Raw genomic sequence first — 16,220 nt, forward strand, 5'->3', positions numbered from 1 at the left:
AGTTTTTTTAAAAGCAACCCTAACTTCTGAACAGAGCTACAGATTGTATTTCAGACTTCTTTGGTCTCCATCCTCACTCGCATTCCATCCCCACTCTTGCTTTTTCAGAGCTAAAAATTTTTTTCTAAGAAATGGGTACTACTGTCTTCTTTTCTCGGTTAAGAATATTTTTTTCTTGGGGAGTGGGATGAGGGGAGCTCAAAGTGATTTCATCAGTGCCTTACCAAAAACTGATGTTTGTTTGTTTTAATAAAAATATTTGAATCCTAAATATTTGTGTTTAAAGCTAGTTGCTGGCACTGTATAAAACACACTCTGAGACTTCAGCTAAGGGGCCCCTGTTTAGATTAGAAAAGTAAAGGATGAAGACCTGGAGGTGCCTACATACAGGTCAGGTTTGAAAGGTGTGTTTAGTGTGCATGCTTAGCCCTAATTCCAAACTAGAGTCAAAATATCGCTGATGAGTCCCCGGAGGTGGAGGGAAGCCACCTTTTTAGTGGGTTGTTTGTGTTATTGTTTATTGTTTGAACAGCATTCCAGTGTTTTCTCCTACATGAGAATATTCTAAGAACTGCTACCCACAACCGATAATAATAGCCAAGGAATTGGACAATATTGCATCTCAGAGCATCTAAAATCCCACTGCCTCCTCTCCCAACCCAACCCACCTGGACCTCCTGCTAGTTTCCAAGCTGCTGATGTTTATGGGGCTCTAGGCAGCCCCTGGGCTCTTTAAAATCTGCTGGGTACAATGCAGCCTACCCCAGTTGAATCATTTCCTGCTCCAGCCCTGCTGATAATGAGAAGTTCAAGACAGGAAATAACAGTGTCAGTGTCAGTGGCTTTGCTTATAAAGTCCAAAAGTATCATAGCCTTTAGACCATCAGCCAAAAGCAGGCGGTAACTGAGTTCAGTTGCAGACCTGCACCTTATAGGTCTCCTTGAAATAGGATTCTGGCTGAGGCACAAGGGATATTTATCATTTTGCTTTCCTTGACATACGTAAGAGTTAGGCATTTTGTGTGTGGGTAGTCAAGGCCGAGGTACCCGGTCCTCAGTTACTCTTAGGATTTCCAGTGCCCTTCCTGTCTTATTAAGAGTCTTATGTTTGTATCTCATATTCCTCTCTTGTGTGGCACAGAAATACTGACAGCGCCAGACATTCTCATGTTGCCATTGAGAAAAATCCAAGAAAGTGCTATGACAGTCTTCAGGCAACATTCATTTTCATGTTGAATTGTTCAAAAGAATAGGGCAGAACTTTTTAACTAGCGCAAGGAAAAAGGTCACACAATATTCAGTACTCTCAAATGCTGCCTTACTGTGGGAGCTTAATGACTAATCTCGTGGCCGACTTTGAGGGCTGAGTAATACTCCCCATTGCCAAATTAGCACTTCAGTGTGTTTGTGTTACAGTTGTGAAATATGTGCTGTATATAACACAGCAAATAACAGTGGCCTGAGCGCTATGGACCCAGAAAGATGTGATGGCTGTGTACATGGCAAATTACAGTACAGTCTGCCTATTTTTCTACTCCTGGTTTCTAGGGTGAGCCAGCGTAGCCGAGGGGTGAGTTTTGTCATGTGTGGCTTTTCTTTGTTACTTCTCAGACCCCTAGCTTATAAATGTGTGCTTGGAAATTAACTCAGGGAAGAGGAGAAGCCAAGGGTTGGGGGCTGGGAATTGGTTTAGGGCATAGTTTTCTTGGATTTAAATATATACACACACACACACACACACACACACACACAGTGACACACACATTCGAACTGGAAAAATTGCAACTGCAGGGCATTTGATTCCTCTGTTTGGATTCCGAGGGCAGAGTTTACTCTCACTCAGATCAGAGCTTTTAAGTATGGCCCCTGCCATGTGATGAGGCACCAGGAGGGGTTTGTAGCTTTGGACTTTAGCCTTTAGATTTATGCAGTGGAAGAGGCTGGAGGACCCTTCTGGCCAGTCTCGAGGGTAAATGAGAGAAGGAGTTCTACTTATAAACCGTTACAAATTGGTCCTCAGTAATGGCTGCAGTGTTCATCAGACGATATTAGGGGTCCCCCAGTGATTCCTTGGGTAACAGCTGCATGTAAGTCAACCACTGAACATTTGCTTGTAGCTGCTCTAGATTTTTGTTTTTATTGAAGGAAAAGGAGTGTAAACATGGGACATACAGTCTGGAGGCTGCTTAAAGGCTTTCTCTTGTTTAAAGCTTATATTGAAATGTCAGTGTCTTGTGCTCAACTAACAATTGCCGTGTTGGAGCTTATAACTTGGGTCGTGCTTGAGCACCCAAATGCTATTATTTTTTTCTGTTACAAAACTGACTGATTAATAGTTGTGTTCATCCAGGTTTTCTAAATTGGAGAGAGAGAAATTACCATTCCCCTTTAAACTGGCCTTAGACAAACAGATTTTGTTCTTGTAGCAGATGATTATAGTCAATGATTATCACCTTCCCTTCTAAGGCAGTGAGGCTGTATTGCAATTATGTATTCAGATTCTTTCCTTTGCAACATTTAATATTGGAGTAAATATTTACATTAGCATCAGTCTCTTCTATGTAGACTTGATTCCTGTTTACATTTATGTTCACACTTAAAGATTAACAAACGGAAATAATTATTTTAGCTGAAATTTATATACATGCAACACTATTTCTCAATTATACCCAAACCATCTCTGGTCCTGCTTTAAAGTGGCTGACCAGGACAGGAAGTTGCTGGTTGCCAACACATCATCAGTGGTAAGAGCTTCACTCTTGCCTTTTCTGACGTTGGACCCAGATTGCCGGTGGCATATGTGCTCCTCTGCACCATGATACAAGAGAGGGGTTTTCTGTTTGTTCTGGAAAGGTATGGGTTTGTATTGAAAGCTCCATATTCTTCTCATTCGGTGGATTAATATGCACTGTGACGTTTCTCTCTTTCCCTGTGCTAATTTCTGCTTTCACATGTATTTGGCTAGAATACTTTTTAGTCTAATGTTCAGAATTTAAGTTTTTCCATACTTCATAATATTGCTCATTTTCTGTCCAACTTTTGGCATTCAAAATTTCAATGTTGTAATCAATCCTTATTAGTAGGGTATAGAAAAGATAGTGGTTTTTTACCCTTTAATGTTCAAAGTAAACTATAAAGGCAAATTATGCTTATTATAGAAAATCTGAAGAAGATGGATAAGCAAAAACGAGGAAGAAAAATCTGGAAGTTTCTTTCATAGATGCCACCTATAACTCTTAATAAAAAATAGGGCTGCACTAGCCTATTATATTCTTAGTGGAATATTGTAATGGTTATTAAATCAGTTGACTCAGAATCTCTTTTTCAATAAATGAGTCAGACTGTATTATCCAATTACTGTCAGCTGCTACCTTTCCGGAGAGCAGAAATGGTTACTTTGATTAAATTTTTTAAGCTTTTGGCACCTTTAGGAAACAAGGTGAGAGTTATGGCTTCCTGGGCAAAGCCCTTGAGTCTAAGGCTTACATCAACCTGAAGTTGGAGGTGTCGATAGTGCCACCTCATGAACATGGACTTTTAATGGAAACCACGGTCACTCTGTACTGTTCTTGAGGAGCTACCAGACAGGAAGAAGGAAGGAGGAGTGCTCAGTTTTGAAAGGACACAGAGTTTAACTCAGCTCTATCTCCCAGGACTAAGGGTGTTTTCAAAATTCTTTGAAAATTAAGACACTGCCCATAGCCACACAATGCAAATATAGAATGGATGCTAGCTGAGTTAGAGACTAAGTATAAACTTTCAAAATTCTTATTATAAATAAGTTGCATTAGTTTGCCATTATTCTCTATCCTCCTACTTCAATTTTAAAAAGTACAAAATGAGTTCTATTAACCCGTTGTAACAATGTTTTGGGTTCCCCTCTCTCTCATTCATCATCATTTGACCCTGTGGTGATAAGTAAGTGGGGAAATGAGCAGAGAAGTTAACAACAGCGAGAGGTATGCGTGAGTGTGTCCATCGTCTAGGTTCGAGCATCCTGGCTTTGCTTATCTACCATTTGCTATGTAATAACTCAGATATATTTTCTATCCCACTCAAGTAACTAGGACAAGTTACTGGTCAGAAAAGACCTCTATGTAACTTGGAAATAAAAGGCAGATGGAATTTCCAACTTTTTTTTTTTTCAATATTACAATGTGCTTTTAAACTATAAAGAGTTCTAAAAATGCTGGATGCTCTTGTTATTATCATTGCTGTTGGTGCCCTCACAAAGCATAGAGTTCATGAAAAAGAAGTCTGCACGAATAATGCATAAATATTTTATAAGCGTGTGTCACCTTTTTGTAAATTCACTGGACTAAATTTTGATTATTTAACATTTTTGTGATGGAACTTCTCTGTTCTTTGGATAAGAAATAAATAAAAATCGATGAGGACATTTTCCGTATACAAATATATCTTATTTCTTTTCCCTTCTATTCTCCCAAATAAAGTACTCATAGTCAAGAAAGATAACATCACATTGAAGATCACCCTAACTTGCATAATTTACATTATGTTCATATAACAGTCAATCATTCTCCCGAAGAAAACCCACCAGGCCTATATATGTTCCTTGACAAATATTGCAAGTTTAGGAATTCTGTAACAAATGTGTATACCTTCTCACACCCATAGACCACATCTTGGTTCTTGTGTAAAACACATAATTTAAAGATGAAATCAGAACTCTTAGGTACCTTCTTACCATCACAGTAAAGGTATACAGCATTGAGGAAATAGAAAATATTTAAATCTGGCAAGTACTTCTGGTGAAATTACTGACCCAATTCCCTACAATAAATAGTGTTTCTTATATTACTCAATATCCAAAATTTAGAAAAATTTTGGTGCCTTTAGGATTAAAGAAGAGAGAGAAAGGAACAGATAAAAAACCCTTGATCTTATATAATCCCTAAAGCTTTTTGTATAACCCCTTGTCATGTCAGTATGCACAATTAAACTGCTTCTTACATAATTATAATCAAGGAATTTACTGTGCCACCCAAATACAGAGTAGGTTTTTATCTCCTGTGAAATGTAGACAGTACCGGGTGGCTTAATTAGTGCTTTGCTTCTCTTTTTACAAATTCCAATCCTCTGCTTCTAAAGACTCATAGTTGTGTGAGAAGAAAGATTAGGAATACAAATAGAGTGATTTTACTCCTAGTTAGCTAATAATAATTCACTTTGTAATTGGGTCTTTGTGCTGCCAGTAATATCAACTGGTGAAGGACTTCTGTATGCATGTTGTGTTGAGTAAAAGGAAGTAACTTTGGAGTGTAGACTCATTACCCCTACAGTGTAAATTTGTCTTTCATTCCCTAGGACTAGACTGTCTGACACAGATGTTCCTTAGTGGCATTTCTAATCTTTGCAAATAAGAGAAGATAAAAGTATAACTTGATAACATTTTAGCTTAAACTGAAACCTCCCAGCCCTTGCTTTTCCTAATGAGAGTCTTGGGAATAGCTGGTGTATACCATGGTATGTCTGCTCAGATCATGGACCCTGAGGCCAGGCTGCCTGGGTTTAAGTTCTGGTTCCACCAAGTATTGCCCCTGTGACTCAGAGCAAAGTCAATTCAACTCTCTGGGCATCATTTTTCTCATCTGTAAAATGGGAATAATAGTAGTTGTTGTTGAATTCAGTGAATCCATGTCTGTAAGCACTTAGAACAACAGTGTCTGGAACACAGTAAGCACCAAAGAAGCATCACAGTGTCTGCTTCAGTGCTACTGGTTTTCATATCTTACAACTGCAGATTGTAACAAGGTAAAATAATCCTTAAAAGTATAATTTCATAAACATTTTAATGAGGAAAACAATGTAAAAATAATGTTTTCTGTCTATAACACAAACTTTTCATTTTATATAGCAATTGTTACGACATCACAATATTTTTCTGCCACCTTATTCCTGAGATATCAAAGAAAAATCCAGGACTAGTCAAAAATGAGCCTTAAACTCATGAAAGTGCCTTTGGAGAAAGACAGGCAGAGTAGATCTGGGGGTAAAATTGAAGCTGTCTTCTTACGAAATAAAGGGAGCAGTGAACTGAGAAGATGTGTGAACTGGGAGAGCATTTATAAGATACTATGAGCATTAATAATATTTCAAAATTGCCAGAAAATCTTAGAAGTAGAGAAAGAAAGTCTGTTTCGATGGGAAAACCAGTAAAGACCTTATAGTTAGTAACAGAAACCTGTAGAACCTTCTATATAAAGCAGAGGAGAGGCCTGGGGAAGAAGTTGTTCATTTTTCTATGGGTCCTTTATGTCAGGATTTTGGAAATACACAGCCTATAAAATCTTGCTAGTTAGAGAAAAGGAGATGCCTCATTATTGACATCCTAATTATACTTTAAAAGCTTAATAAAATGCACTGCCTTGTGATTATCGTTTGATTGTAAATTCCAGAAATGTTTTCAATAGATATAAATTTATAAATAATGTGAAATAACCAGAAACCATATATACTACTACGCATTTTTATTTGGGGCTGGAAAGCGTTTAATGCGTACAGTTACAGTTATTAGTTAACTTCCTAGTCTGTCAGAGATGTGCTGGGTGGTAACTCTTCTGCTCACATACTTTCCTTAACAGATGAAGGGCTGAACCACGAGTGCAAACTCTGCAGCCAGACCTTCGACTCCCCTGCCAAACTCCAGTGCCACCTGATCGAGCACAGCTTCGAAGGGATGGGCGGAACCTTCAAGTGTCCCGTCTGCTTTACAGGTAGGAAGATTACTTCTGGAAGACTCTGGCGAGTTTCTTGGGCACATCGTGTCTTTCCTATCAAGGCCTGCTTCCCACTGCGGTGGCCTTTGACAGATCTGACTTCGGTGCAATCTGGGGAGAAGGTGTTTGATTTCTGCTGATTAGCGTTATTGATTACCACCTACTTTAAAGGCTCAAGCGGGCAGGAAGGATAACTGCCAGGATGAACAAATGGCATTTCGAGCTCTCTCAGAAGTTTGCACTTTTCCGTGTGTAAAATGACATCCATGTTTCGTTCGCTTTTCTCCTCTCCGTGTTAAAAGGTGAGCGAGGCAAAGACAGCTCTTTCATCATAGGACATGGGACTAAAACTACAGCCGTGTTGTCAACACGTCTGCTATTTAAACATGGAGAATTGTATAACATTCCCCCTATGAAACATAAAGAAAGGCATTTTTAAAACCCTCCCCCAATTCTTTGAACTAGAAAACAGATTAGATGAAGAGATTAGATGAGGCCTTTATGGCCTATGACACTGGTTTTTTAAAATAGAAGTTGATATAAGTTTACACTTTTAAGAAGAAACTTTGATGAGACGTAGCATTATAGTTTTCAGCAGCAGCAGCAGCAAAAAAAAAAAAAAAAAAATGCAAATCAGAAACTATAGTTTGAAGCCCATGGGGGTCGGAATATGATCCCACGTGTTTCTGCTGCTCCTGCAACAGTGACAAAGTTATTTTGGAAAATCCTTTGTGATCATTTTGCCTGTGTCTTGGTCAAACCCCCTCAAGGCTATGTTTCCTTCTTATTTGTCAGAAAAAGCAAAACAAAACAAAAAATATCCCCTCTCAAAATTGACTTCCTGGTTTGCAGAGCAAAATTCCAAAGCACTGGTTATTAACCTTCACTGCGTTCAGCCTGTGGATTTCTGTCCTGTAATAAAACAGAGAGAGGCCATGCTCCTGCGCAGTTAGCACAAGAAGTACCAAACTGTGTTGGTGGCTCTGCCTTTACCATTTGCCTGTGAGGCCCCTTCATTCAGTAATTCCATCAGCCACTCCTTTCAGAACTATTTTTTGATTCCTCCAAATTTGTATTTAAAAATATATATATATTATGTTTTTACCATAACGCAGTATGTGATACAATGAGTCAGGAGTCTGGGTTCTTTATAAAAGCTCCTAGTAAGTCTTCATAAGGAAGACTGGGTCATAGATCTCATGATTAAGACCCCTAATAAAACAGCCCTTTCATGTTGTGGCCAGGAGCCTCGTAAAATGTGCTAAGTTAGATGGAGATTTGTTGCAAATCAGTATAAAAACTCCATTTCTTTTGGTTGATGTAGGTAAGAGACAAAAATGCATTAATCACGAACAGTCTGCCGTTCCTGTGCTGACAGACCTGAATTGTTTCAGTATATCTTGAAGTAATTTTAGAAAAAACAATTAAGAAAAAAACCTTCCAATATAAAGCATGTTAGGTGGGAGAAGAAATCTGAGCGGTTTTTTAAGGTAATGAGAAATGTGATTAAACTGAATGACTCACAAGAACAATATTCTAATATTTTAGGTTGGCTGGCAATTAGAATAATTTTAATGATTAGAGTCAAAGTCAAATGCCAACCTCTTTAATAAATCCTTTCCCTGCCTATACCGATTAATATTGTAGATGCAAACTTTTTTAGGTCACAGTGCACCAGGCATCCATCAGAAGTCAGTTCTGCCAACCCAAACACTGCCTCTGGCATATACAATTTAATTATTAATAGTATGTCTCCTAGGTAAACTGTTACACAGTCTTAGGGCCTTGTTTTGTAGTCATTAAAATTGAACATGTTTATATTATTGAAACCCTTGCATTCAGTGTGTAGGCTGAGTTGATCTTAAAGTATCCAAAGAGAATTTACCTGCCGTTCTGTTTCACATTTATAGACAGTGCCCCAGAGTAGCTGTGGGATATAATTTTTAGCATTAACACATTTAAATAGAGAACTGTTTGCTAGCTATAACTTTAGGCAAATACAATAAATAGGGTTTTGGCATCTATGATTTCTTAACCTGTGGGTTGCTGAGAAATAAGAGTCATTTCTGTTCAGACAGTGCTGTGCATTTGACAATTTTCGTTTTAAAAGATTTATGGGGAGCAGGGCCTCGATAAACCTTTATTTTGGAGCTGTTTGGGTTGAATTAGGTGCTCGGTAGAGTGCATCTTAACAAAAGCCAGAGACCCAACCATGAGCACATGTGACTCAGCTCTCCCCAGGCCCCTGGCAGTGGTCACACCCAGAAGGCGTGCCATTCATTCGGCTCCGTCTGCAGCTGTTCACGGGGAGTCATGGACGGAGGGCACTTCTGAACGAAAATAACCCCAAGTTCTCTCTTCTTTGATCATTTCAGTGTTCGTTCAAGCAAACAAGTTGCAGCAGCATATTTTCTCTGCCCATGGACAAGAAGACAAGATCTATGACTGCACACAATGTCCACAGAAGTTTTTCTTCCAAACAGAGCTGCAGGTAATGTCCCCATGAGGGGGAATGGCATTGAACCCAGTTGCTCTTCTTATAGGAAACCAGGGCATTTTAAATCTGGATTCACAGTATCACTTACCCTGGGCCACCATGATGCTTTGTGTGTATTGGGGCAAGGGGAAAATTAGAGGCTGGATTAACAGACACCAAAGTAATTTTGCCTCTGGCTGCTGTCAATCATAAAAAGAACTAGAACAGACCTATAATTGGACCTTCTGACCCAGTGTGATAGACTTAGGGGTCAGGTTTATTGGACTGTGGGATCATTCACCTCGCTTGTCAGGGCCCATTCTCCCAAACCCTGTTTTATTCATGTTCTGTTCCCACTGGGCTCCAAGCTAGAGGGATGTCCAGGTTATTGTCCTGAGGGGCTTAAAATTGGAAGGGAGAAGGGAAGAGAAGAAAGAAGCTATGCTCTTGTCCAGTATATTTCTTCTTCTACTTAACGGAATGGAATAATTATTACTTAGTGACAGCTTTATAGTCGCAAATTGTGGCACCCAAAGACGTTAGCCCGGAATGTCCCACTTGCTAGATGTGTGACCTTGCACTGGTCCATAATGTTTCAGAACCTCAGGTGTGAAGAAATGATAGACAGATGTAATACTCACAGGGCTGTTGTTAAGTAAAAATAAAATAACAGGTCTGAATATGGGGTATAAACTCTAGAATATAATAGAAATGTTTGGTCAGTTCAAATATTCTTAGCAATAGTCTGGTGTCAGTCAGAGACCTGGATCCTAACCCAGAAGTGTCACCTATTGTAAAAGGAAAATAAGTCTATTTTTCCCTCTTACTTCATCTGAAAGATGGGTCTAATATGTATCCTTATTTTTTGGATGGATTGATATAAGAGTAACATGCTTTTGTTAAAACTCTTTGGTGCCCTTGGAGGAGAATGGATTAGAATTCAAAGTTGTTTCATTATTGTGAGAAGTATTATTAACAGGAAAGTTATTTAGACTAAAATAGGGCAGGGGGTGATTTTTTTTCCCTTTGGTATTGAATTCCCTAAACAGCCGGAAGAGGATCTGATGTGATTGATGTGGCTGAGGCAGGACTAAGGGACCCAAAGCCCCACCCACTCCTTCATCTCCCATCCCACAGTGTGGACCCTGGGGCAGCTTTGGACCTCTGGGCTCTGGGGAAGCCATATTTATGTGAATTTTGTATCAAAATAAGGACTTTACAGTTTATCATCCCAGTTTTCATCATACCAGTAAACAAACAGCAAATAAGGACATCAGATAAAAAATATATGAAAGAATGGGTAGTGCCATTTGTTATAATGTGTCAGTGCACCACAGTTAAAGTTGCTGTGTTACTTTTCATCACTTCAGAAGAGAATTCTACTCTGTTACATCCATTTGTGAATTGAACATAGAAGACAGACCCAGCTAACTATTATTTAAATGTATGCTTCTTTAAAATAACCGAAATTTTTATTGGAAAATATAGTATTCTCATTGCAATAGGTATGGAAGGATAAGTCCTTTGGGTTTTTAAGGTCGTAAAGGATACGCTCAGTACACCTAAATGATGCTGTTAATTACTATGTAAACTGTGAAGCAGAGTTCATAATAGCTTAAAATCGAAGTTGTAGAGATTCTGTAGAGACTGGGTTCTATCTAATGTTCTTGGAAAAAAGTTTGCAACAAATCCACTTTTGTACTGTATTAGTAGGTTCAAATGCTACTGACCTGGGGTTCACTTCAGTGTCTTATATTAAAAGAATCCCACACTCCAGCAGTGGTGGCCTGTAGCCCACTGGGAAGTAGACAAAACTAAGCAATTAAACACATCCTACAGGTCTCCAGGTTTCTTTTATGGTGTATTTTAGGGTTTCACGGAACGTACAGTATTCACTCTTTCTATTAACGTATAGACCAGGAGTTCTCCGCCTCTTTGATCTCAGGATGCCTTGTCACTTAAAAATTATTGAAGACCTCAAAGGGCTTTGATTTTTGTGGATCATTATCTATTGATATTTTCCATATAAGAAGTCAAAATTGAGAAATATTTTAAACACAAGAATACATAAATACGCAATTCTACTAGCTGTCGGAGAAATTATATCTTCACATGTCAAGTAGCCCCTAGAAAACGCCACTGTACACTCATAAGATAATGAGAATGTAAAGGGCAAACAGTGTCTTAATGTTATTATGAAAATAGTCTTGACCTAACAGACTCCTGGAAAGGATCTAGGAGACCCCCGGAGGTCCCCCAGTCACACTTTGAGAACCGCCGGTATAGAAGACATAGTGCAGAACACACACAACTCTTTCTGAGTCTTTAAGACCTGAGGAGGTCAAACATCTCTCAAAATATTTCTGACTCATTCATTCAAATTTGTGGGCCAAAATAAGACTTCTTTCATAATCCAAAGCTGTAGCCTTATTTTTCCAGTCCCACAACTCAGAATTATACATATTTGGCCTTGATGTGAATACTCAGGCTCAAAATGTACATCATTCCCTTGATAAGAACAGTATGTATAGTTAATATGTGATAATCATCACAGCTGATGTCCACAGTCGCTGAAATATCTGTCGGTCTGTTTTCTAAAATCCCCAGCAATGACAGTTGCTTTCAGTTTCAATACAGTAAGAAAAATGGATCAGTTAACTTTACTGTTTCTAGTTTTGAGACCTCTCTGATTTTTATGGTTTAAGCCGCGGGGCTCACAGTCCTGTGCACGTGCCTTCATGACCCACAGCACTTTACACCTATGCTTAGAGGATGCAATTAACAAGACTTTTAAATATTGATTTATTTCCTGCATAGAGTGGTCAGGGTACGTATACAAAAAACTACAATTTTGTTAATTTCTAGAGTAAGGGGGGACATCAAGGGAAATTAAGGTGACAATAGAAAATAGGATTGGTAACCAAAATCGTAACAGAGGAGAAAATTGAAGCCCCTTTACCAGCCTGCTATAGTTCATGCCTTGGTATGAAAAGATGAATGCAGATTCTAAAACTGACCCATGGCATATCACTTACACTCATCGACTTTTTTATGCCACTAAAGTTCAGAAAGAAGGACTTTTCACAGGAGACATTTCATAAACCAAATGCCCAAGAACTGGAGATTGGAGATTTGAAAGCATATAGTTTATTTGGCTCTTAGAGTGCGAATAATAGGGTAAGTTTAAGATGGGCATTCAGAATTGCCCAGACACATCACTGTGGTGTATCTTTTAGTGGTGCTTAAGAAATGATTTCATGACCCTAATAAGTCATTCACATTTCTTTCACTGTTTATACCCAGTTAAAAACACAAAAACATCTTTTTGAGGATGGAAGTGCTTTGTTGGGTATAAAATTACACACACACACACGTACGCACGGAAATGTGTTATTTTAATTAACATCACTTACAATACTAGTCAGAATTCAGATAATTCCTCAGAATGCACTGTCCATCTTCAGGAATCAAGGACTCAGGCATCATCCTGTGACATCACAGACCACAGTTGCTTTTAGAACTAAGCAAGATGAAACCTCTGTTTCGATGCAACACTCCATCTAGGACTTGCCAGTGTGAAGACTGTTGTCTTCACAAGACATCTCAACCTTTCTGACCAGAAGTTCTAAATGCCAATCCAGAGATGTGTAATGTATAATTCCTGACAGGATATCATCTTTTTCTTTTGGTAGAGTTTTCCCCCGTTCTTGCAAGGAATTCTAATATACTTCAAAGGCCACCTAGCTTGCTGGTTGGGAAGATGTGCTTTGGAATAAGAGTGCATTATTTGAACTAAGCGAACATTTTGTTATTTTAAAAGCAAATGAATATGTTGAATATTTCACATGTTTTCCTAATAGACCTCAAAACTTTTTCTGCAGAACTTAAGGAAGCTGCTTTGAGAGAAAGATAGTATGGTCCAAGAATAATATCCTACAATGCATATTTGTATCCAAAGTGGTTTATACAGGTGTGAGCAAGTGGTGTGTTTGTAAAAATTCTGTTGAATAGGCCACTTTCTTTCAATACAGTAATTACTGTTTAATTGGTGCCTCTAGAAAAACTACAATTCAGTGTCAGCGATCAAATCTTCCTCTTCCAATGTGTCCCCATAGAAAGTTCTCTGAGGCATCATGTTGTGAATTTAATGGACATAGAGGGAATTCCAGTGGTGGGAAGAGGGGGAATTGGCCTAGATGAACTTGAGGCTCTGAGATTCTGGTATTAAGTTCCTTTTGAGTCAAAGATTATTTTGATACTTGGCCTTCTCTTCATTAATTCATGGATGCAATATTTTCCACATACAAAATACAGTAGTGATTTGATGTTCTGAGGGATATGCCAAGACTTTCAGCTGTCACTAAAGTTTAAGTACGTAATTGTCTCTACAGCTGTTTGATTCTCTTCTCAAATCACTTTCCCACCAAATCAACCTGATTTTGATGCATATTTTTCACACCATGGCTTCACTATGGCTGAAGTTTTATGGTCTTATTTCTGAAAGAAAAATGAATTACTGCATATTGGATGGAACATATAGGACAACAATACAGCATTGAAATGTAGCTGCCACGTGGCTGACTGGGTCATTTGCTAACTTGACGCCTTACCTCAACTCGCCTTTTCATGATTGTTATACAAGTTTGTGCCTCAAAGGATTAAGTAATACATGCTGAGTCATTTAAAAATCCTTGTTGGGAATTCCCTGGTGGTCCAGTGCTTAAGACTCTGCACTTCCACTGCAGGGGCACAGGTTCAATCCCTGGTCGGGGAACTAAGATCTCGCAAGCCCAGTGGCGAGGTCAAAAATAAAAATAAGAGGTTGACTGTATTTTTTAAAACAGTGAGCCTTTAAAAAGAAAAAGAAAAAGTCCTTGTTAATTGCCAAACCACAGATACCATACTATAGGCTGCTATCATCCCTGTACAGTTATTAGGTAAGAAAATATATTTATTAATTTAAAATATTTATAAAAATATAGTTTTAGCATTTAAAATTTACCATGGCCCCAAGCTCTCTACGACATATCAAAAATAATTAGAAATATATAATCTTTACAGTCTATTAGAAAAGATAAGATTTGCATATGATTAACTATCATATGAGGTAGTATGTAATAAATTGTTCTAAGTATTCCAAGAGAAAATGTTTATTCTCCAGCTGGGGGAATCAAGAAAGCCATCACGTGGGAGGCATTCAAGCTGGTTTTGAAGGATGGATGTGCTTCCAATATCTGTGGATGTGAGAGAGGGAGCCATCCATAAAACCTCAAATAGTTAATGGTTATTTTAAAAATGGTTCTTATGGGGTTTTTTTTTTTTTTGCATTTGTTTTATTTTGCTTAGGTTTCTCCATGGGCAGTTTAGTACAAGGGAAAGGGCATGAAGCACAGAGAACAATCACCAGAGTTTGATGCTGGTCCCTACCACTTACAAGTGATGGACTCTGAGCTTCCGTTTTATCATCACTACAATGGGTGTGAAAGAGACCACAAAGCATCCTGCCCCACTCCCAGGGTCCTGGTGAGAGTGCAGTGGACTAGCTGATGTTGAGCCCTTAGTGCAGAGGGTGGAACAGGAGGGGCACTGGCTGAGCTTTTAGCTCCCGGACCCTCTCGCTCTCCCTAAGGCTGACCTCAGGAAACAAAATCAAGATCCATCATTACTGGGAAATAAAGTCTCTATCCCAGAGATACCAGAAGTTTTCTTAGTTCTCTGTTCTAGTTCACTGGAATAATATCCTGATTAATCATGCTTTGACATAGTTTCATGTTCATTGGTTTCCAGGTAAAAATTCTTATTTGTAAACATTCGTCTTTTTCAAGGGACTGCACTTCTTTTTATTGTTGGTTTGTCTTTTTAGCACATAACTGTGAAACTGAACATTTAAATTTGCTTTCAGAAACGTATTTCCAAACAACCTGACCCTTCCTCCCGCCCCTCCCACATCAATGATGTGTGGCCAAAACGAAAAGTTTATCTTGCCCCTCCGTGTAAGACAAGGTAGGATTGGGGTGTGGTGCGGGGAAGGGTTTGTTTTAGCTGAGTTTGTGTTCATATTTTTCTCTGAGTCAGGCTGAAATTCTCCTTTGCAAACAGGAGGCGTGGACAAGTGTGCATTACTGCTCCACCACATCTCTAAGAAGTGCCCTTAAAACAGTTTGCCCTTCAGACTCATCTTCTACTCACAAGTTTTCTGTGTTTTTCAATTGTTTTGTTTTTATTTCTAACAGAGCTTGACATTTCTTTCATTATCCCCACTCCAACTGTAAGACTCAAATCCCTGTCCTGCCTTGTCTCTGCTTTGGGACCCTCGGGTTGGAACGATTTGCCCATCCCTATCTCTGGGCCGGCCATAGCCGATTGCAAATTGATCATTTGGGAGGACAGTCAGTGTTGGGGGGGGGCCGTACTTCCTGCCTCTTCCTGGGTGGTCTGTGTCTCTTACCTTAGCTCTCCGCTTCCTTGGATCCATCGGAGCTCTGTGTGTCTCCTGTTCTTGGGTCCGAAATCGCAGTCCCTAAACACGTCGCATAGACTCAGAGGTCTGCAGGAATGTAAATTGTGTCAAGTGAACATGTGGTTCTGGAACTGGTTCGCTTCTACACCGCCTCATTTCTCTGCTTTGTGGGCCTTCGGGGTTTTTGAAGTAAATTGGTGCTACAGCAGCTTCCACTTAATTTGCTCAGTGGTTAAATTGATCTATCTCTTTTATTTGATCGGATCTCCAGGAACCGAATCATTTGCATTGATTTATTGATTGGCGCTGTGTTTTCACCATTACTTTTGATCACTTTCAGCTGTTAATATTGGATAATTCAATCAGGATTGATTGGCCTTACCATTGAAGGCAGAAAATTAATCATATAGGACAAAGAAATAGGGCACGGCTCGCCTCAGTTTGACTGTTAGCCTTTCTCTTTCTCTCTCACCCCCTTCCTCCCTCCCTGCATCCTCTCTTCCCATCATCTAAAGAGTAGCACAAAGCTAGGGTTTTTCTTGAG

The 16,220-nt window shown here is 39.1% G+C and overlaps 1 protein-coding gene across 3 annotated transcripts in view; it reads left to right on the forward strand.

Moving 5' to 3' along the window:
* The window catches only part of ZNF521 (zinc finger protein 521), a 276,460-nt gene that overhangs the window by 240,827 nt on the left and 19,413 nt on the right, over positions 1-16,220 (forward strand). For all 3 annotated transcript variants that reach the window (XM_057700348.1, XM_057700345.1, XM_057700346.1), the window contains 2 exons: positions 6,606-6,737; positions 9,116-9,231. In XM_057700348.1, the coding sequence (XP_057556331.1) occupies positions 6,606-6,737; positions 9,116-9,231 (248 nt within the window). The remainder of the gene's footprint in view (positions 1-6,605; positions 6,738-9,115; positions 9,232-16,220) is intronic.

This window comes from Hippopotamus amphibius, chromosome 11 (assembly GCF_030028045.1).
Source record: "Hippopotamus amphibius kiboko isolate mHipAmp2 chromosome 11, mHipAmp2.hap2, whole genome shotgun sequence".
Classification (NCBI taxonomy): Eukaryota; Metazoa; Chordata; class Mammalia; order Artiodactyla; family Hippopotamidae; genus Hippopotamus; species Hippopotamus amphibius.